General features: G+C 37.2%; 2 protein-coding genes across 4 annotated transcripts; one reads left to right on the top strand and one right to left on the bottom strand.

Annotated features, from left to right (window-relative positions):
- The first annotated feature begins 9113 nt into the window (after nucleotides 1-9113).
- On the top strand, nucleotides 9114-14640 carry LOC107826345 (cysteine synthase 2-like). 3 transcript variants are annotated; one of them, XM_075223119.1, is made up of 7 exons: nucleotides 9536-9568; nucleotides 10380-10454; nucleotides 10764-10971; nucleotides 12279-12422; nucleotides 13186-13575; nucleotides 13649-13884; nucleotides 14173-14640. In XM_075223119.1, the coding sequence occupies exons 3-7, from the start codon at nucleotides 10927-10929 to the stop codon at nucleotides 14393-14395; spliced, it is 1038 nt and encodes a 345-aa protein (XP_075079220.1). In that variant the 5' UTR covers nucleotides 9536-9568; nucleotides 10380-10454; nucleotides 10764-10926; the 3' UTR covers nucleotides 14396-14640. The 3 variants fall into 3 exon arrangements, with proteins under 3 accessions (XP_016508802.1, XP_016508796.1, XP_075079220.1); XM_016653310.2 differs by lacking the exon at nucleotides 10764-10971 and having other exon boundaries at nucleotides 9122-9568; XM_016653316.2 differs by lacking the exons at nucleotides 10380-10454; nucleotides 10764-10971 and having other exon boundaries at nucleotides 9114-9568.
- Nucleotides 14641-15775: 1135 nt separating this feature from the next.
- Nucleotides 15776-19427, bottom strand: LOC107826336 (uncharacterized). The gene is made up of 3 exons (XM_016653302.2): nucleotides 19192-19427; nucleotides 16374-16477; nucleotides 15776-16261 (listed from the first exon to the last, which is right to left on the bottom strand). Exons 1-3 carry the CDS (start codon nucleotides 19241-19243, stop codon nucleotides 15986-15988), a joined length of 432 nt encoding a protein of 143 aa, XP_016508788.1. The 5' UTR covers nucleotides 19244-19427; the 3' UTR covers nucleotides 15776-15985.
- Nucleotides 19428-20463: the final 1036 nt, after the last annotated feature.

The raw sequence follows: 20463 nt of genomic DNA, 5'->3' as shown, positions 1-20463 counted from the left end.
AAGAGATACAGAGAGAGGATCAGACCTGAAAAGAAAATATACACACACAGTGAGGAGACATGGAACCTTAGGAGTTGAAAAGGAAAAAACACAAACACAGATAGAGAGAGGTGAAGGGATAGAAACTATACAACCAACAATCAGAAACTTTTTCCTCCTATTATTACTGGGTTTCAGTTGTTAAACCTGTTTCAAATCAATTCTGATTCTTTGAAATTCCAGTTGTGTCTATTAGTCGAGTGTTTTCATTGGTTTACTACTGGTCTGGTCTGTTTGGATTTCTGTTTCTATTCCACTGGGTGTTGCTGCTATTTGGCTATTACTTTCTATTGGCCATATTTGCATCTCTGCACTCGAGCCTGTTTCTTGCTATTTGTTTTGCCTGCTGCTATTCTGCCCTGTTGCTGTTGGTGTTGTTACTGCCACTGCATTTGTTCATTGTTACTCTACTGATTGCCCTTTTTCTTCAATTGCAAATATTCCTAGGTACACAACCTTTGAACCTTGTATTGTTGAAAGTTTGAAGTTGAAGCAGAAATAAAGGAATGAACGCCAGTTTATGTTATAGCATTGGTGTAAAAAGATAGTTCGAATGTTGTTTGGGCCTGTATTCTTACTGTGAACTGCAAATATTCTGTAGGAACTAGCATACATTTTGTTTAAGATGAACTGTTAGATAGCATGGCTCAATAGTAATGACAGTATGACATGGACAGCATGTTTTGATTTAGTATACATTCAGTTCAAGTATAACACTTGTTTGATTTAGTATGACTGTATAACATAGAGTCATGGTAAGCATTGTATGTATTTTGCCTAGACCACTGAATTGACAAAACTGCGATACTGGGGTCCGGGATAAATGTATCCCCAAACAAACTCCCATACAGTCACACTAAGAGTATGGCTATGAATGCCAGTTCTCTTGTCAGTTCATTCGTTCCAATACAGGTTCGATACTGGGTTTCGTTACAGATTTTTATTTCGAAATGATGTAATGATTGTTGAGAAAAACTGATAATCATTTTTGAGTTCAATTAGTAGTAATTTTTTCCTAATAAAACAGCCGATTTCTTTATCAATTTCGAATAGGTTAGAGTGTTAAGAATAGAACTTGGAGGTCGTTAAAACATAACTCAACATATGTTGTTAGTTTGTTTGCAATCTCACTTAGCGAATTAATAAGCATATTCACTTGTTGAAGACAAAGCATGCCGTAGCTCTCACCTCATGAACAATCAATCAAGTAATCAAACAAGTTTAGGTTCGGCAAACATAATAAGGATTCAGTCCGTATTTGTCTAAACCAGCAAAATTCGGCATCATCCTTCCCTTAAAAGATAAATGTAGTAAAATGTAGTTCTTGTAGGGTACCCTTCTAAAATAATGAGACGAGCCTCGCCAAATCAAAAGGCAAATTGCGGGGCCCTCAATAATTGGTCATAATAAATACTTAGAATTTGGGACGGGCTGTTTAGTGAATTCCACTGCCCTCCCCGAAGACAATAACGCGTTAGATTCTTTAGGCGCGACTTAATCAAATCACATTCTTAAATTCGGGTGCGCATTTATGTGACCCAATTTCAAATCTCAACGGAGTCGAAATGTGTTAACAACTACGGGTGCATTGATTGTGACGTGGTTCGAGATACATTTTCACGACGTTGCAATTCTATAAAAGTAAATGATAATAATAAAAGCGGTTTAAACTTAATAAAAGCACATAAGTCACAACATGTATTTAAATCAGATATTTAGCCATTATAACAATTTAAGCGACTGTGCTAGAACCACGGGATTCGAGGGTGCCTAACACCTTCCCTCGGGTCAACAGAATTCCTTACTTAGAATTTCTGGTTCGCAGACTTCATTTGGAAAAGTCGAAAATTTCCTCGATTTGGGATTCAAGATAAACCGGTGACTTGGGACACCAAAAGCCAAACCTTTCCCAAGTGGTGACTCTGAATTAAATAAATAATCCCATTTCGAATATTGTCACTTAAATTGAAAAAACTCCACCCGCGCATCTTACCCTTCGGGGCGGGGCGCGCAAAAAGGAGGTGTGACACTTACTACTCTAATTCTCTCTTGATAATATTGATTATTCTTCCTAAATTCTCAATTACTTATTATTTCAAGTTTCATCAAATATTTAGTTTAGCCATTACAAAATTATTATTATCAAATATCAAGTATTCAAGTGAAGTGTGGTATCAAGTATCAACTATCAAGTATCGGTTTATCAATTGAAGTTTGATTTTTGAAATCAAATTTATTGCAGCATCCAGAATCCCGGTACACTCATTCCATTTCGTTCTCTTATTTTGTGTATTTTTTATTTTATTATTTAGAATTATTAATTTAATTTCTTGATTTAATTTACATAATGGATATATTAAGAGCAACCAAAAAAGCGTGCACTAGTAGAGGTGGTAGTAAGAAAACTTCCAAAAGATTAAGAGGTGGTGTTGGTTCTTCTAGTAGCTTTACACATATATTTGAAAGTTCACCTGAAAATGTAAATGTAGATTATGAGTGACTTCAAGAAAATTATGGTATAGATGATGATTTAGATGATATTCAATCACCTGATAATCTTGAAACACCACCAGCTACACCTGGTAATACTAGTCAAACTCAAAATATTGGGGGTGGAGGTCGTGGTAATACAAGTAGGCCTGCCCTCCCTATTAAGAAGAATCGAAGATTAAGAAGAAAGTGTTGTAATTTTTTTGAAAGACTAGAAGAAGATAAAATGTAAGGTGTAAAATTTGTAAGGATGTATATAAACATAAGCCCGGTAAGGGAAGGGGAATGAGTCAACTTCTTAGGCACATGATAGAGCTCCACCCTGTTGATTGGGTAGTAGATGAGGAAGATGGGCAACAAAAACTTAACTGAGGTACTGGGGGGTTAATGGGTAAATACGATATTAAGAAAGATCGGGAAGAATTAGCTAAAATGATTGTTTTAGGTTGTTTATCTTTTAGTTTTGCTTCTTCACCATATCTTGTTACTTATACTCAAAGAATTTATAAGCCTTTATTTAAAGGTATTCCTAGAAGTACTTGTAGGGATGATATCTTTAGGCGTTTTGGACAATATCAGACATATATACGTTATTTGTTCGCCAGTCTTTCTTGTAGAGTTTCTCTTACTTCTGATATTGGACGTGCTATAAATGAAAATGATTATTTGACTGTTACATGACATTGGATAGATGATAATTTTTATATGCAAAAACGTAATATTGCTTTTAAATATGATGAAGATCAAAGTCATACCGGTGCATTTATAAGTAATACTATCCATGAAGTTGCTATATTTTAATCTTGTAGAAAAAGTTTTGTGTATGTCATTTGATAATGCTTCTAACAATAATGCTGCTATTACAATATTAAAATTGCATCTACACCCACCACTTCCTGAAATATTTCATGTTAGATGTGCATGTCATATTTATAACTTGATTGTGAAGAGTGTCCTTGAATTATTTAGAGATGATATCACTTTAGTTAATAGAGTTGTTGGTGTCATTCAAGAAAATAATAGAAGTGCTAGATTAAATGCGTTTAAGGAAAAATGTGTACACTATGGACTAAAACCAAGACTCATGCCCGAAGAAATAGTCACTAGGTGAAATTATACTTATTTATTCTTAAGATGTTGTTATAAATATAAAATGCCTATAACTGAAGTTCGTAATTCTCGTTGTACCGATCCTAGCCGTTTGTTAACATCTAGAACTTGGGATGTCATTGAAGATGGTGTAAAATATTTACAAAAATTTTATGTGGCTACACTTGAGTTTTCTAGAGCTTATTATCTTACTATTGCAAATGGTTTAGTTCATATTGTTGAAATTTCTGTTTTACTACATGATTTGAAGAAGAAAGAAGAATATACTTTTGTTGTTGAATCTATGCTAGATAAGTTTAAAAAATATTTCTACCAAATTCTCCCTATTTACCTAATTGGTGTCATTTTAAACCCTTCAATCAAAATGGTCACTTGTCACCAATTAATCAGTGCTTTATATACTTATATGAATATTGGACCAACTGAAACTCTTGATTTTGACACTTGTATTTCTGATCTACATAAATATTTACAAACTTTATATAATTATTATGCTAACATTTTTTTATCCTTCTTCTGTTGTAGATGTAAATATTCCTTCAAGTTCAGTTTCAACATTTAGGACCGGTGCTTTGGAAGATAATGATGTTGTTGAAGATTATTTGATTTGGTCTACACTAGGAGAGCATCAACAAACCAGTAGCAGGAATATTGATGAACTCCAATTCTACTTGCAAAAGTTACCAGAGCCCCGCACAAAGGAATTTCTACCGCTAGGATGGTGGAGGAGCAACTCAAATAAATTTCTTGTTCTTTAGGCCATGGCTCGAGACATGCTAAATGTGTCGATTTCAACAGTCGCATCAGAGAGCGCATTTAGCCAAGTAAGACAGCAACTAGGAGATAACCGTCATTCATTGCGCAATAACGCTTTGGAAATTCTAGTGTGCTTCAGAGATTGGATAATATCAGAATGGTGAAATCACGGGGGTGACGAGGTAGATGAAGCGGAAGACCAATAAATTGGAGATATAGTGGTTTATGGTTCCGATGCAACCTATGCCAGAAACCAAGAACCTCATGTTGACATGGATGAACTTAAAAAAATGATGCAAATCATGTGAAGTACTGTTTCTTATTTTTTATAATTGTTGTAAACTTTTAATTTGCAAGTTCAAAAATAAAAAAATAACTTCCAAATTAATTTGAAGTATTATATATTATTTAATAAAAATATCAAATGAAAGCCTTTGGAACTTGATCCTTACATATTGCATGTTGGTCTTATTAAATAACTTTTTGTAGCCACTTACTTTTAAATTTCAATTTTAAAATTTTAAAATTTTAAAATTCAAATTTCAAATTTGAAAGTTGAAACTTTAAACTTCAAAGTGTAATTCTAAGCCTTAATTCTAAGCCTTAAAAGTTTGCAAACACTTAAGTATCAATAACATTGAATAAGAAAAATAAAATTTATTTAAAAAATAAAAATAAAAATCCACGGCCCGCTAAGCCCGAACCCGGACGGACAAAAAAAAATAATAATTAGCCCTGTCCGGTCTGGACCCGTTAAGCCCGAACCCGGGCGGGCCCAAAAAACCTTGTAAATGTACAACCCGCTCAGCTTGTTAACTCAGCCCGCTAACCAGCCCGGAACGTTAAACGAACGACCTATTTTTTTTTGTGTTCAGCCCATCCCAGCCCGCCCGTTAAACACCTTTAGGTTCGGAGGCCTCGGCCCCTGCCCCCTCATCGACCCCCCTGGTTTGAGGCAGTTTGGTGTCACCTTGCACGTGGGACACCTGCTGGGAAGCTTCTTCTTCGGACTCATCCCTTAGCCGATGGATTGAGTCCGATGTGAGCTCTCGGGCGCTGGTGCTTTCCTTGGATTTACGCACCAGCCTCCTTCTCGGTTTTTTCTTCTCCGAGTTCGAAGAACTCATGGCCCTTTTCTCTTCTTTTCCTCACCCTGCCTCAAAGTAGGGGACTCAGCGGGGCTATCCTCGTCACCAGATGGAGGCCTCATAGCGACATCCTTGGAAAGACCTATAAAGAAAAAAGAAATAAGTAAGAACTTAGTAGCACAAGGAAACCCAAGTGTTGTTCACTCGAGAAAGTAATCTTGCCGTGAGAACGGGCCTCTCACCGGCCCTTCGCAAGTTTGCACCATGCACGCTCAAAATATGGTTTCTGTGAGACAATGTCCTTGACCCGCTCCTTCAGTCGAGGAACTTCATCCAGAACCCGAGCAATAGCTGCATCGTCACCAAATATCAATAAGAAAGGGGAAAAAGAGAGTAAAAATATGTCCTTGACCCACTCATTGAGTCGAGGAACTGCATCCGGAACCCGAGCAATAGCTGCATCGTCACCAAATATCGATAAGAAAGGGGGAAAAGAGAGTAAAAATGAAATTCTGGGAAATTTGGAACTTTACTTACGTTTTGTGTTCCACTCATCAGGGAAAGACATATACTTAATCGGTATCAGGTCCGAGGTCCTCACTCAGACAAATTGGCCTAGCAACCTCGGTCTCGATCTTCATCAATGCTCGAGAATGGGGCTTTTGTGGCCCGACGCGCAAGTTTAATCAGTCCCCCCGGATGAAGTGGGGACTGTATAGATGCACCAGATGGTCAACGGTGAATGGAAATCCGTCAATCTTGCCCACGAAAAATTGGAGAAGGAAGCGGTCGCTGCAAATATAATCATGTCCGCAAGTCCGGAGTCGAATCCCACAGAGAACTAGGGCTTAGCTACAGTTGTTCAATATTGCTAAAAAACACAAGACCAAACAATTTCCTAGTTATAAAGATTATAATGTTTATTTCTAACTAATTAGCTAACAACTCTTATAAAGCAGTAAAATTATCAACTAACAAGGATGAAATTTGAGACAAGGTTAAGGAGGTCTACAGTTATGATTTTTTCAATTGTCGAAATCCTTCCCACTACGTCTTATGTACTTTTGCCTAAGTACTCTCTATCGATCGTGAGAAATTTGGGTGTTGTATCTCTCTCTCGAGCAACTACCACAATTTACTAGACATATTCTTTCAAACTACGCTAGCTGGCACTAATTCATCGCTCACTACGATCGCACCAAGGTTTCGTTATCTCTAATCCCACCTTTAAATCCTTCGTATTGATCCCTCATATACGTTGGGAGTGATGTTGTTCAACAACTACTTAAATGCGTACTCTCTCTCTCTCTCTCGAGAAATATACATACTAAATAGGCACAGTTAATTGATGGTCATTCAATCAACAACAATAAACACGTAGTTGAACAAGTAGAGAAATCGAACGACTCAATTATATAAAAACGCAATAAGAATTCATCCTACAAAAGGTTTCATCAAAATCCTAGATAAAGAATTAGTTATTCATAATAGTATGCAAACTACAATACTAGAATTCATATCAATAATGAAAATACGAAGAATGGAGTGAAAAACTCATAGAAGAATTCTCCGCCTTGCTCCTAGTGTGTTCTTGCCTCATTCTATCGATTCTCCTCTCTAAAAACGTCTCTCCATCTCCAAAAACATCTCCACATTCGTCTCTCAAAAGTGATTTTGAAGACTATTTATATGGGATAAGGTTAGCATGGGGGAAATAATACAAGCCCACTTCGAAATAGCCTTTTTAGGATAGCTCGTTCACTCTCTCGTGAGCTCTTCTCTTTTTCTTTTCCTTCTAGATCTCTCGTGCACTTCCATACCTTTTTGCCATAATCCGCTATTTTTTCTCAAGCTTTTCCTTCACTCTCTCGTGTGCACGCGAGAGTGAACGAGCAAAGTCCTTCTTTTATCTTTTGGTCCCGAATCAACTTTTTTTGCTCATTTTTCGTCCAACTTGCTCCTACACATTAGAATGCACGTAATGAGCATAATTCACTAGAAAAACACATATAACCTACCGTAACCACACAAGTTATGAGATGAAAGTACACAAAAAATATGCATTTTTGGCTATTTATCAGCATGCTGAGTTACTTTGAGATCCTAGTAAATATAAGAGTATGATTGGTGCTCTTCAATACTTAACTATGCTTCGTCCAGATATTGCCTGTGTTGTTAACATTGTTTCACAATTTATGCATGCTCCGCGTATTATTCATCTACATTGTGTGAAGCGTATTTTCGGGTATTTACAAGGTACCATCATAGATTGACTGTTCTTACGTGCCTCTCTATCCACCACTTTAATTGTTGCCTATTCGGATGTTGATTGGTGTCTTGATAGCCGACGCTCTACCACAGGGTTTGCAGTATTGTTAGGCTCTAATCTTATTTTGTGGCATGCACAAAAGCAATCAATGGTTTCTAAATTTTCTACCGAGGCCGAGTACAAAGCTATCACTTATACTGTTGCTGCGATATCTTGGATTCGTAATATTCTTCGTGACATCGGGCTCAATCTCCGTAATCCGATTCATGTTCTTTGTGATAATGTGAGCTCTACATATATATGCCCCGTAACCCTATGTTACAAGACCGCTCTAAGCACATGGAAGTTGATTCTTATTATATTCGTGAAAAAAAATTGCTCAAGGGATCTTGTTGTTCGATATGTACCAATTCGGTTACAATTTACGGATATTTTACAAAAGATTTATCCTCATCTCAGTTCAGTTTCTTACATGACAATCTATCTGTCATGTCTGTCAGTCCAGATTGAAGGGACGTATTAGGACTCTAAGGATTTATCTAATAATAATATTAGTAATTATTCCACGTATATGATGGACTCTTAATACTTATCTTTGTAGGTGATATACTTACTATTATTTATATCCATATCCTATAAATACAAGTAATACTGACTCTCTATTTGTCGAGCCATTTATTGAAATCTATCACTCTTTGCGCTCTTCGCCTTATCTACACTAATAAACATTGCAAGATGAGTTAACGCACAATAAATACCGCACAATCCCCATGGTATTATCTATAGCATACAACAACTAAACAAAAACAAGATGGTTGAGTTCTCACTTGAATTAGTAAAACTTGTATAAGTTTTTCTCTTCAAAATATCTTTACAACCATTTTACCAGCAACCAAAAGAGAAAAAAAAGAAGGATAGAGAGGATACCTGTAGTATTTAACTCTAGCCTTCCACTTCCAATTATACTATTAGAGATTTTATTAACATGCTTTTAGAAAGAAAGTTAGACTTTTAACATACAAACTCAGCATTATAAAATATCAAAGCTACCGTTAGCTATACTATCTAAAATTAAATTCTTGCTCTCGAAATGAAAAGAAATGAATTAAAGCTACCGTTAACTCTAGCCTTCCACTTCCAATCATACTATTCGAGCACTGGGTATGAAAAAATCTTTGATAGGAAGCGTTTCCCTCCCCCGAATGAGGTCCTACAGGACTTGAATTCGGATTTAATCGAACTCCAATGTGGGTACCGAATACTGAGTGGAAAACCAAAAAAAACAAACTAAAATTAAATTCCTTAGTGTATCAAGTTTCTCAAATTCAAGCTCTCGAAATGAAAAGAAATGATTTTTTTTTTAATAGGGAGCAATGTTTCCTTTAATAGGCTTTACGTGGCTTGAATTCGTATTAATCGAAGTGCCAAAGTGTGATACCCGACGACAACGGGCGAGAATTTGCTAGACAAAGTTGAAAGTGAAAAAGAGAAGAAAAAGAAACTTAGGTGATCTCTGCGCAATTGATCAAAATATTCATAACTTTCCTTCGCCCTTTCACCGCCCATATACTTCAGGTTTAATCAGAGAGGATTGTGCGGGAGAACCTCCGCAATGGCGCCGGTGAGAACTGCAGGCGCCGTCGCCACACTGCTCTCCATAGCCATAGTTTCTTATTTCCTCTTTAAAACGGAAACCACTCAACAAAAGTCTTCCCAAAAGAAGAAACTTCAAAGACGTAGAAATGGACTCGTCGCCGCCATTGGCAACACTCCTTTAATCAGAATCAATAGCCTATCTGACGCAACTGGCTGTGAAGTATATTCTCTATCTCTCAATTTCAATATACATACGCATGTATCGCTTGCTATATGTCTGAGTGAAAAAAAAAATGTTACTAGTAGTTAGATATGAATAATATCCTGAATTCCAAATTAGTTCGGTTTGGTTATATAATTTTTTTTATTTGTTTCTATTCAGGAATTTTGTATAAGAGGAGGTATAATAGTTAGATTGCTTCCATATGTAGAACTGTGGCTTCTATGCTTTCTAAGAGTGGTTTAGCCTTTCAGATACTTATACATGTAGACAGAGGCGGATCCAGGATTTTAAGTTTATGGGTTCCTGTCGCAATCTCAAATTAATATAAAATAATAACTGGGTTAACAAATAGATATTTATAGATATTTAATAAATTTTTTAACAAAAATACGGGATCTACGCAAAAGTTACTGGGTTCCTGGGAACCCATATATTATGCCTTAGATCCGCCCCTGCATGTAGAAAATGTAGAGGACTTTAATACTACTACTTTTTATTTTTATTTGCATTATAGTGGCACGAATGAGTTTAAATGGAGTAATATGGTCAATGAGGATTCATGTAGCCGACCCCAACTTGTTTCAAACTGAGCATAATTGTTGGTTCTATTTAGGAATTTTGTATTTAAGAGGAGGTATAATAGTTAGCTTACTTTTATATTCACCGTCAACCTATTCCCTCTCCTTCATTCGAGCTTGGATCAGTTATGCTTTGCAAAGCTCATATAGGAGGAGTTGTTTGTAGTTGGATATATATTACGTTTGCATATGTAGATGAATATGGCTAATTGATAGCAACTCCTGTTTAGATTTTGGGGAAAGCAGAGTTCTTGAATCCTGGAGGGAGTGTTAAAGACAGGGTAGCCGTGAAGATTATTGAAGAGGTGATATTCCCTTCGTATTCCTTTTTCTGAGCCAGCATTGTATTAGCTCGTTATAGCTAAATACCTGCTTAAACTGTATCTTTTACGGTTTTAACCAATCTTTATTTCTCTTGGTTCTAAAATATATTTTACAGTTTGATCTAGTTTTCAGAATTTGTCCAATTTATGAAGAGATTTATTGTCTTCAATGGCTTCAATAACATTCCAGTACTCCTTTGTGATTTTTCTAAAGATATCTTTGTTCTTTTTTAACCTCAATTGAATGTTAAAGAAAGTGAGCTTTTACTGACCAGTTATGAACTGGTTCAGTTGTAGGGGTAGAAGATGATCTAAGTGGTTTATGCCCTTGGATGAATGCATATGTACTCTCCACATCTAGCACCTAGCTAAGACGGATTGACATGGGCATGCTTTTCTGGTGCATTGGAGTGGGCAAATTGAGTGACGTCATGTCAACAACCAGACATTTTCCATGGAAGTACCAGGGGTGGATCTGTTACTTATTAAGTCAACTAAGGTGGTTATGCATATATCTCCTAAATAAAGGCAAAAGAATACTCCTATTGGCTTCCTACTTAAGGCACTTCCTTACCTCAAACTCGTCAATAGTTCATCCATTTAGACCCCATGCTTTGCACCTAGCTAAAAAAGGTTGTCAAATGCCATGTCTTTCTTCTGTATTGAAGCAAGCAAAAAAGGGTGCTCTAGGTCGACAACCAGATGTTTGCCTGGGAAATATCTAGGGGAAGTCTAATACCATATAAGGCATCCTTTTGTGGAAGCTACTTTCATCATTCCAATATGTATGGAATGTCAAAGAAGATCTCCTCATTCTAGGAGTTGAACTCAAACAGTCACATGCTAACACCCCTGGTAAAGACATTTATGACATAATTTGGAAGGGAAATGGCTAAATAATTTGCATTTTGGAAAGAAATGGAATTCTTTTATCAGCATCTACCAGTATAATCTGCATGTGTCAGCTTCTTAACAGCCGAGCTTCATTTACGCAAAAGTATATCAATTTAACATCAAGCTTTACTGAAAGTAGGAAAATGCCCGAGCTTCTACAAATAGAGAACCAAAAAATCAAAGGAAACAATCAAACCTGCAGTTGTTCACTTGCAGAACATATTTGTGCGTGGGAGCGATATGAATTTTTTTTTTTTTTTTTTTGGGTGGTGGTGGGGGGGGGGGGGGAAGAAAGGGGGGCTAGAAGGTGGAGCTGTAGAATGTTGGTGGATTGCAGAGTTGTTTTCTTCTGTTTGTGTTGTATAATGTTGGTGGATCACAGAGTTATTTTTCCGTTTGTGCATGTCTGTTTTTATCTCAGGAACAATTTGCAAGGGTGGAGAAAGTATTGATTCAAGATTGCTTTGTTTGATTAAGAAATGGTGGCTTAGTTGCTAGAGACTGAAATTATCACCCTATCCTTTAACAGTGACCAAACTTCAAGAATATTTTTCATATGGATAATTTGTTGTCAAATGTGGTACATACATTTGTTTTAGAAATTTAAAATTAGTGAGTCAATTCCTTTTCGTTGATTAAACCTAAATATCCATCAGCTTATTCATGGTATTAGGTTAAGAAGACCACTGATGCCAGTTTAAGGTTTAAGAGTTCTTGTAAGTGATTGGGATGAGAAGGTTTTAGTGACGATGAAAGCTAAACTCAGGGATTTGCTTGATGTGTTTATTTTCTGTAAATTTGCTTTCACAACGTATTTACAATTAAATTGCTTCTTTACGATTAACAAGGTTCAATAAACTTGGGTATGTTTAAATACATTTTCTTCTGTTAACAGTGGAATATCAATCACAGGCCCTGGAATCAGGAGCATTAGCTGAAGGTGGAGTAGTTACAGAGGGAAGTGCAGGAAGCACAGCCATTAGTCTTGCAACAGTAGCACCTGCTTATGGGTGCAGATGCCATGTGGTTATTCCAGATGATGCTGCTCTCGAAAAGGTTAAACATTTAGGGTGTGTTTTGGTTTTCAATTTTTCCATGTTTGTTTTGCTTAAATGTTTTGGAAAACATTTTCCTCGTGAACGATTTACATACCAAAAGGAGTAAAAACATTTTTCAAAACTCTTTTTCAACCTTCCATGCCCTATTCCCACCCTCACCCCCACCCCAACCCACTCCGGCCCCTAGACCCCGACCTACCACCCTCCCTCGCCCTTACCTATTCCCGACCTACCACCCTCCCTCGCCCTTACCTATTCGTCTTCCATAGTGTTTGCCTAAAGTATATATTTTTTCAAAAATATTTTCTGCTACCTAACCAAACACCAAAAAATAAGTAAGAAAATCACTTATTTTCCAAGAAAATGCTTTTCAGAAAAACATTTTCCTTCACGCAAAACACACCGCTTAACTCTTTTGTTTTCACTCTAGATTTGTATTTTACTGAATTACGTGAGACTTAGTGTTGGTATTCCCTGAGCATGAGGGATAACTACTAGAACAATATTAGGGGTTGAGACCCTCAGACTCTGGAGCGCAAGCTCAAACGATCTTCATCAGCTGGCCTATTACTCAAGCTAATATGTCAGTGCTATACGATAATTCCAACGGTTTCCTCATCGTCCCATCCTTCCTCTATCGCTATGGAACTTCTGATGGAAGGATAGTCATAAAAGAGAATATTAATAACAGCATAAGTTGCTTTTTCTAAAGAAAATAGACTATTGCTACTTATTGAAATTTTATCAATTCTACTCTTCAGTCACAAATACTGGAAGCACTAGGAGCTGCTGTTGAAAGGGTCAGACCGGTTTCTATCACACACCGAGACCATTTTGTTAATATTGCAAGAAGAAGGGCACTGGAAGCAAGTGAATTAGCATCAATCTGCAGAAATGAAAACCAAATCAATGGCAATGATTCTAGTCAAATCAATGATCACTCAATCAGTGAGGAAAAGCAGAATATGAACTTCTCACGTGAATACAAGGGTGGGTTCTTTGCGGATCAGTTTGAAAACCTTGCAAATTTCAGGTCACATTATGAGGGCACAGGGCCAGAGATTTGGGAACAGACAGGTGGCAAGTTGGATGCTTTTATTGCTGCTGCAGGTACAGGTGGCACTGTTGCTGGTGTTTCCCAGTTTTTGAAGGTTGGTTCTTATTCTAAAGTTTCTCATTTTCCACTGCTATGTGATGTATTATTAACTCCTGTATGATCAACAGGAAAAAAACTTTAATGTCAAATGCTTTCTTATTGATCCTCCTGGCTCTGGTTTATTCAACAAAGTAACAAGAGGAGTGATGTACACACGAGAGGAAGCTGAAGGACGGAGACTGAAAAACCCATTTGATACAATAACAGAAGGAATTGGAATAAATAGAATAACTGAAAACTTTAAGCTGGCAAAACTTGATGGAGCTTTCCAAGGCACAGATATGGAAGCTGTTGAAATGTCCAGGTTCGTTCTTGCTCTTGGTCAACTACTCGTTATAGTATTTTCTAGTTATACAAATGTTACTATGCAGATTAATGTGTTAAAAAAGTGTTACCTACCCCTTTCTAGGCTTCTCTGACAAATAAAGGTGAACGCGTCAAAAGAAATGATAAGATTTTGCCCTAATCTACCAAAACTTTTCCACCATTTTGGTCACCTCAATGAACAACTCTTCAGAATTTGATTAGTTTGTTCTGCAAAGAATTGTCTACATGAACCTGTGTTGAAGTTAACTGGTCATATGACTCACAGGTATCTGTTGAAATATGATGGCCTATTTGTTGGAAGTTCTTCAGCTATGAATTGTGTTGGAGCTGTCCGAGTGGCCAAGGCACTAGGTCCAGGGCATACAATTGTGACAATCTTGTGTGACAGTGGTATGAGACATCTGAGTAAATTCTACAATGCTGAATACCTATCTGAACATGGGTTGACACCGTCAGCAACTGGTTTGGAGTTCCTTGGTCTCAGTTGATTTATAATTGGTTCATGATTAAAAAACAATTACATCATAGTCCCAAACAAGTTGGGGGACTAAAATTATTTAATTCAATGACAGCACTTAGGTTCATATCAGGGAGGAAGTTTTTCATTTCAAATGCGGGAGCAACCTTGAGTCAGATATAGTACCATTTAGAAGCCGAGCTAATGTTGTATATACTCTGCTAGAGAATTTTTTTTGACAATTTAACTATATACCTTTCGTTTGTTTATGACAAAGAAGTAAAGAGAGGCCTGTGTGTGTACTTGCATGGATCATATTCGATGATTCAGAAATTAAGTTTAAGCCAGTTGCAATCGCAATAGTTATGCTATTCTCATCTGTCCCCTCTGAAGGCTGAAGTTCGGATTCATAAATTAAAGGAAAAAATGAAACTGCTCTCCTGGAATCTTTTTTTTTCTTTTTTTGTTGATGAAAGTAGGTGTCTCGACCACTTGTGTGCACCTCGCAGTAGGTATTAGTTAACTCTATCCACTAAGTCTTGAACATATAAGAAACAATCACCAGTATTTTTGCCTCCGGGATTTGAACACTAGGCCACACCCTTGAGTACATTGCTCTCCTGGAATCTTTTAGCCTATGATCAATGATTAACTGCACAAACTGGTGTAAGCAATTGTTTTAACCTATTTTTGCAATGTTTTTTCAAAAGAAATTTTACTTTTTAGCTTCTTATTTAGTAGGTGTGGTTCATACAAACCCAAAGTAATTAGGAGATCACAAGACAGTGGATATAAGTAATTTTAATTTCATGTGTTTCCAGTTGCAAAGACCACAAAAGATGGTACTTTTGGACTGTTGAATAGATTCGAACAATTTAATTTGGTACGAGCGTTATGGACCCAATTAAAGAACTTTATCTTCAATCAAGTCCCTCTAATTTTTTTTGTTTAGATTCTCGCCAATGGTGTAAGAATTAATGGATGGCGGACAAGGCAGTTAACATATCATCGTTTTTCTCTATCAGGGTTGGAGACTCTTCCAACTTCAAACACTGCAGTAATGAAGCAACCAAATCATGGGGAAAACACGGGGTTTCGTCAATCTTTTTCCATAAAGAGTTAAAAAACAACAGCTACCATCCAACACCAAGGATCTGTCCTTGGCAGCAAGAAGTAAACCATAAGAAGTTCCCCCATTGTTCTGTTTCACTGTTTGCAAGGTTCCAAGGTGAAATCTTTACATTTTATCCCTTCATGTTGATTTAAAAACAAAGCAAAGAAACAAAAGCTTTTACCCAGTCTCACAACATTCGCTCGCCCAATAATATTACTATTCCAACGAACTTTGGAGCATAATGTAGACAAGTTTACCATCATGCATTCATAAACCAAATATGGTGAAAGAGACGGATAGAGGGATCAAACAAGAGCACAGCCAGAAGACTGTGGTGATATTAGCCCCCCAACATATGTTGAACAAGGGAATTATTTCAAAATACATAAATCTTCTGTTAAAGCTTTCTTTCCCCCCTGAAAGGAAAACTTACTGAAGGTTGAAAGGGGGAGGGATTTTCCTCAGAGTATGTGAAAACTTATGGATGTATTTTATACAACAGATCCGCTAAAGATGCCTCCTTTCAAACATATTCTCATCGCAATGAGTGTCAAGCCACTCTCTTGGGGAGCCCTTTGATCCTGTCGGCATTTTTCCACCCACAAGCTCTCTCAGGTGTTCGACCTTATTCTCGCGACCACTTCCACTGTATCTCCTGTCAGCTTCCTTCAGTTTCTGTCTTAACTTCTGCTTGCGATTATTAGCCGGATTGAGCTCTTGTTGCTTTGATTGTGAAGGAGGAGCGCCGTGAGGTCCAAGGTATAAATTCTCCTCTTTCTTAGACTGCGAAATAATAGTTAGGCAAGGAGATCAATCCAAACTTGAAAGAGATAGCAAGCATTTTGACATAAAAAGTTGTTCTTCTGAGTGGAGAGCGAAAATCCTAAGAGTTAACCTCATCTGAAGATGTCCTTGACTCTTCAACTTCAACAAAATTACTAGTACTATTTTGGCCAGGATCTTCAAGTTCCAAGCTTGGAATTACATATCCTTCAGTGTCTGATGGTCAAAAACATCAAATCAATATGTTAGTTCACATTACATCAAAAGGCTTCGATGTACATTATGAAGTCAAAACATGCTAAAAGGGTAACTTCCAGAACAATTTAACTAAAACAAAACCTTAAATCTAGAGGTGGAGCCGGATATATTAGCAAAGTAATGAAATGGCTGCGCAGGGGGCCAGGATTTGAAGTTCATGGATTCTGAATTTGCCAATGAACTCGCATCTCCTTTTAGTTACTGGGTTTGTAGTTAAATACTTATTCATATTTAATGGATTGTCTAATACAAATATAGTGTCTACGCAAAAGTTACTGGGTTCGTCCGAACCCGTTGGTTCTTCCGTAGCTCCGCCCCTTGACAGACCGAGAATACGTACTTCGATTTTTAAACATGCAGAGACACATACATATTCAAAGACGAGTGCACACAAAGTAGCAAACCTGGCAATTTCCTACCAAAATAAACAGGTATTAAAAACAATCCAGTATAGCAATCGAGCATTTATACAAAGGGAAAAAGCACTAAATCCAGGACAAAGGTCTATACATCCTGTAAACCAAATTTTTATGAATCAAAAAGTTGTAATCTACAGTGAAAAGGATAGATATCTTTCTCCTGCACAACAAAAGCTTTAGCGTAAGTACAGTCATAGCTCCAGATCATTTATGCTATCTTTTTCTTTTATTGGGAATGAATTTATGCTTTTTTCTGTTCATCTAATAATCTTTTTTTATGATTAGAAGTCCACTTTTTCATCTTCGAAACTCAGTAAATAATTGTTCTCTCTTCTACCGCTCTACGCTTAAATATTAGGCTTGGTGCAACAATCAGGTGTCGAACCTGTGATTCATGCCCTCGGTCATATTCCAAATTCCTTCTAAAATTGGGCAACAAAGTATAAAATACCAAAGTCTTCAAAGGATCAATACACACCTAAGCATCTTAAAGACACATAACAGTTAAATCAACCTTTCTAGGGGGATCTTAGTAGCTCAGTTAGTTGGCTACCTGAACTTTGTTAGTGAGAGTTCGTTTCCCTTCCCCCACCCCCAATATAATCAAAAAACAAAAAATCTACCTTTCTAGTGAAACTATACAAAGAAGACACAGATGTAGGATAAGGAATTGTGAATAAAAATTATTCAAGTCAATCCTTTAGTCATCCATATAGGTGTTAAAGGGGCCGGGTTGACCCGGTTCCGGACCGGCCCAGACCGGTTAAACCCGGAACCGGCCCGGACCGGTTAAAGGGGGCTAGGCTGGGTAGGAGGGGTAGAGGGGGTTGGTCCGTTTAGAATTTTAAAACGGGTAACCGGACCGGTTGAACCCGGTCCAATGAACAGTTACACTTACCGGGTTAACCGGCCCGGTACAACGGCTAGAATTTTTTTTTTTTTTTTTTTTTTTTTTATTTTCGAAACAGGTGGGCCCCACTGACCGTTGGCAACGGTCAGACCTTGAATTGGTCCGTTGGCCAACGGAAAAATTGCACAAATAGCCTCTCTTTTTTAATTTTTAACCCTTTTTCAATTTACAAAACTAACCTTCTCTAAAACTATAAATAACCCCCCCCCCCTCTTCATTTCTTCACTCAATACTCATTTCTCAATCTCAATTTCTCTCATTCTCTCATTCTCCAATTTGCAAGACTTCAAGTCTTCAATTCATCTTCTAATTTTATTTGTCTCTCTTTTCTTGAATTTAATTTATCGTGTTTTATCATTCGGAATTTGAAGTTTGAACAATTGAAGTTCAAAATTGAAATACTTGCTTGACGTTTGTTCGTGGTAACATCGGAATTGCGTAATCAAGTACTCAATTTATTGTCGAATTCGGTGCACTCCCTCCAACTGTTAAAAATACACTAAACCCGACCCGACCGGCCCCCTCAATCCGTAACCCTTACGGTTCAATTTTTACCCGGATGAACCCGAACCCGTTAAACCCGTTAAGAACCAACCCGGAACCGGCCCGGATCGTAACCCATACGGGTCCAACATATAGCGGCCCGGCCCGGCCCACCCGTTTAACGCCTCTAGTCATCCAGATGTAAGTACCAAGTATTGAACCCTTGAGACTGACATTACCACAAAAAAAAAGTACCAAAGGATTGAACCCTCTTGACATGTTTTCTAATACAATTACCGTCATATATCAATAATTTTGCTTACAAAAAGAATAATATTTCAGTTCTATGACCTCGTCATTAAAGCAAAAAATCTACTACTGTCTTATTTTTCACATCAGCATGACAAATGTCAACTTGTTTCAAGAAAAAGGAAAACAGACTGATGAAACAGCAAATAGAACTGTTAGGTCAAATACACACACACAAAAGGTTGTGTTTTATTCCAACCAAAAGGGATAATTATTCTGGGTTTGCTAATCCATGTACCCAAATCATCAAATCAAAGCTAAAAGCATATCAATATCCACAAAACATTGATTCGAACAAGACAAAACCCACCTTCAAGTAAACTGTCAGAATAATTAACTCCTTACAATTCTTTTGAAAACGCTTTCGCAGAAATTAACCGAAAAAATTAACCACATCTCTATGCTGTATTCAGCAACATATAAGAACCCTCCTTAACATCAATGAAATAATCTGATTAAATTGACCACCATATATCCAATTAACACTGATCCATCATTTGAAAAATAAAAGTTCAGAATTAAAATGAAAAAAGATGAATAATTTAATTTACCCCACTCGTCATCTTGGATGGAAGGAGTGGATTGCACTGAAGAAGGGTCCATTTATTGGTGCAGACGACGATCATCGATTTCCCACTGCAACGACGAAGCTCGATTCGATTCTCCCTCAAAATTGAAGCAAAGCACGCAACTTTAATACTCTATCATTCACATCAAAATCGAATCTTTCCCGATTTGAAAAAGAAGGTATAGTGTCAACGAAATAAAACAGAGAATCCGAAACCCTAATACTGTGTGCTAAAACCCACTATCCTTAACACGTGGCGAATCAATGAAAAGAAAGTATCAACTTGAAATGACAATGTTAGCCTTTGACAAAGTTGAGCAACGGTACTTATAGCATCCTTTACAATTCAACTTGGGCAAAATTTTCTTCTAACAAATTAGCTATACTAGTTTGTTTAGACTAAGGCTGTATTGTGGCTCGGGCCTAGCCGGGGACCGGTCCGGGCCCGGCCCAGTACCGCGAGCCTAACGGGCTTAACGGGCCGGTTCAATCGGGTCTGGGCTCTAGTGATGCAAAAGCCCGTGGTGGGTCGGTTCAACACAATTAGCCCGTGAGCCCAGGACTGGCAGGCGGGCCTGGGCCAGTTCAACCGGGCCCAACGGGCCTAACAACTAATTTTTTTTAAAAAACAACGGTCAGATTTTTAAAATCTAGCCGTTGGCCTTCAAAATTTATCCTTTAGGCACTTTAAAAACTAGCCATTTGGTCCACAAACTTTTTATAATTACACTTTTTCCCAATTCTCAACTATAATTACCCCCATTCGTTCATTTTTACTCACAAATTCATCAATCTCTCTCTAATTTTCTTCTATAATTGCTTACTTTATTATTGCAATTTCGTGAAAAATTGTGAAGTTCGTGAATTGAAGTATTCAAGTCTTCAACGATATTCAATTTTCAAGAAGTTATTCGTCAATTCGGTAAACTCGTTCAAACTCTTAAGTTTTAATATTATAGTTTTGTTAGTTTTATTTAGTATAATTATAATTAATATGGCATTTTCTTTGAAAAATATTTTTGGTGGTAAGGGTAAGGGAAAATCTAAAATTGGTGAATCTAGTAGCCAAGCTACTACTCTTCCCCCAGCTCCCCGACCCAGACATGTTACCCGTCCTACTCCACCTATTATTCTTGATAGTGATAACCCTTGTTTTCAATTTTCCGATAGTCAATTTTGTCATGATGTTGCACCGGGTCAACAATTAAATGAAGAAGTTATGAATGTTCTTTATCCTAATGAAACTATCTTTGAA

Source organism: Nicotiana tabacum, chromosome 10 (genome assembly GCF_000715075.1).
Source record: "Nicotiana tabacum cultivar K326 chromosome 10, ASM71507v2, whole genome shotgun sequence".
In the NCBI taxonomy this organism is placed as follows: Eukaryota; Viridiplantae; Streptophyta; class Magnoliopsida; order Solanales; family Solanaceae; genus Nicotiana; species Nicotiana tabacum.
This window is presented reverse-complemented; position numbering and strand designations above follow the sequence as displayed.

Excerpts from the sequence above, each read along its gene's own strand:
- LOC107826345 (XM_016653310.2), top strand. The coding sequence starts at position 9,365 with ATGGCGCCGGTGAGAACTGCAGGCGCCGTCGCCACACTGCTCTCCATA. Across the intron at positions 10,455-12,278 it reads CCGTGAAGATTATTGAAGAG|GCCCTGGAATCAGGAGCATT; the intron begins GTGATATTCCCT and ends TATCAATCACAG. Across the intron at positions 13,885-14,172 it reads GAAGCTGTTGAAATGTCCAG|GTATCTGTTGAAATATGATG; the intron begins GTTCGTTCTTGC and ends TATGACTCACAG.
- LOC107826336 (XM_016653302.2), bottom strand. The coding sequence starts at position 19,243 with ATGGACCCTTCTTCAGTGCAATCCACTCCTTCCATCCAAGATGACGAG. Across the intron at positions 16,478-19,191 it reads CATCCAAGATGACGAGTGGG|ACACTGAAGGATATGTAATT; the intron begins GTAAATTAAATT and ends TTTGACCATCAG. Across the intron at positions 16,262-16,373 it reads CAAGGACATCTTCAGATGAG|TCTAAGAAAGAGGAGAATTT; the intron begins GTTAACTCTTAG and ends ATTATTTCGCAG.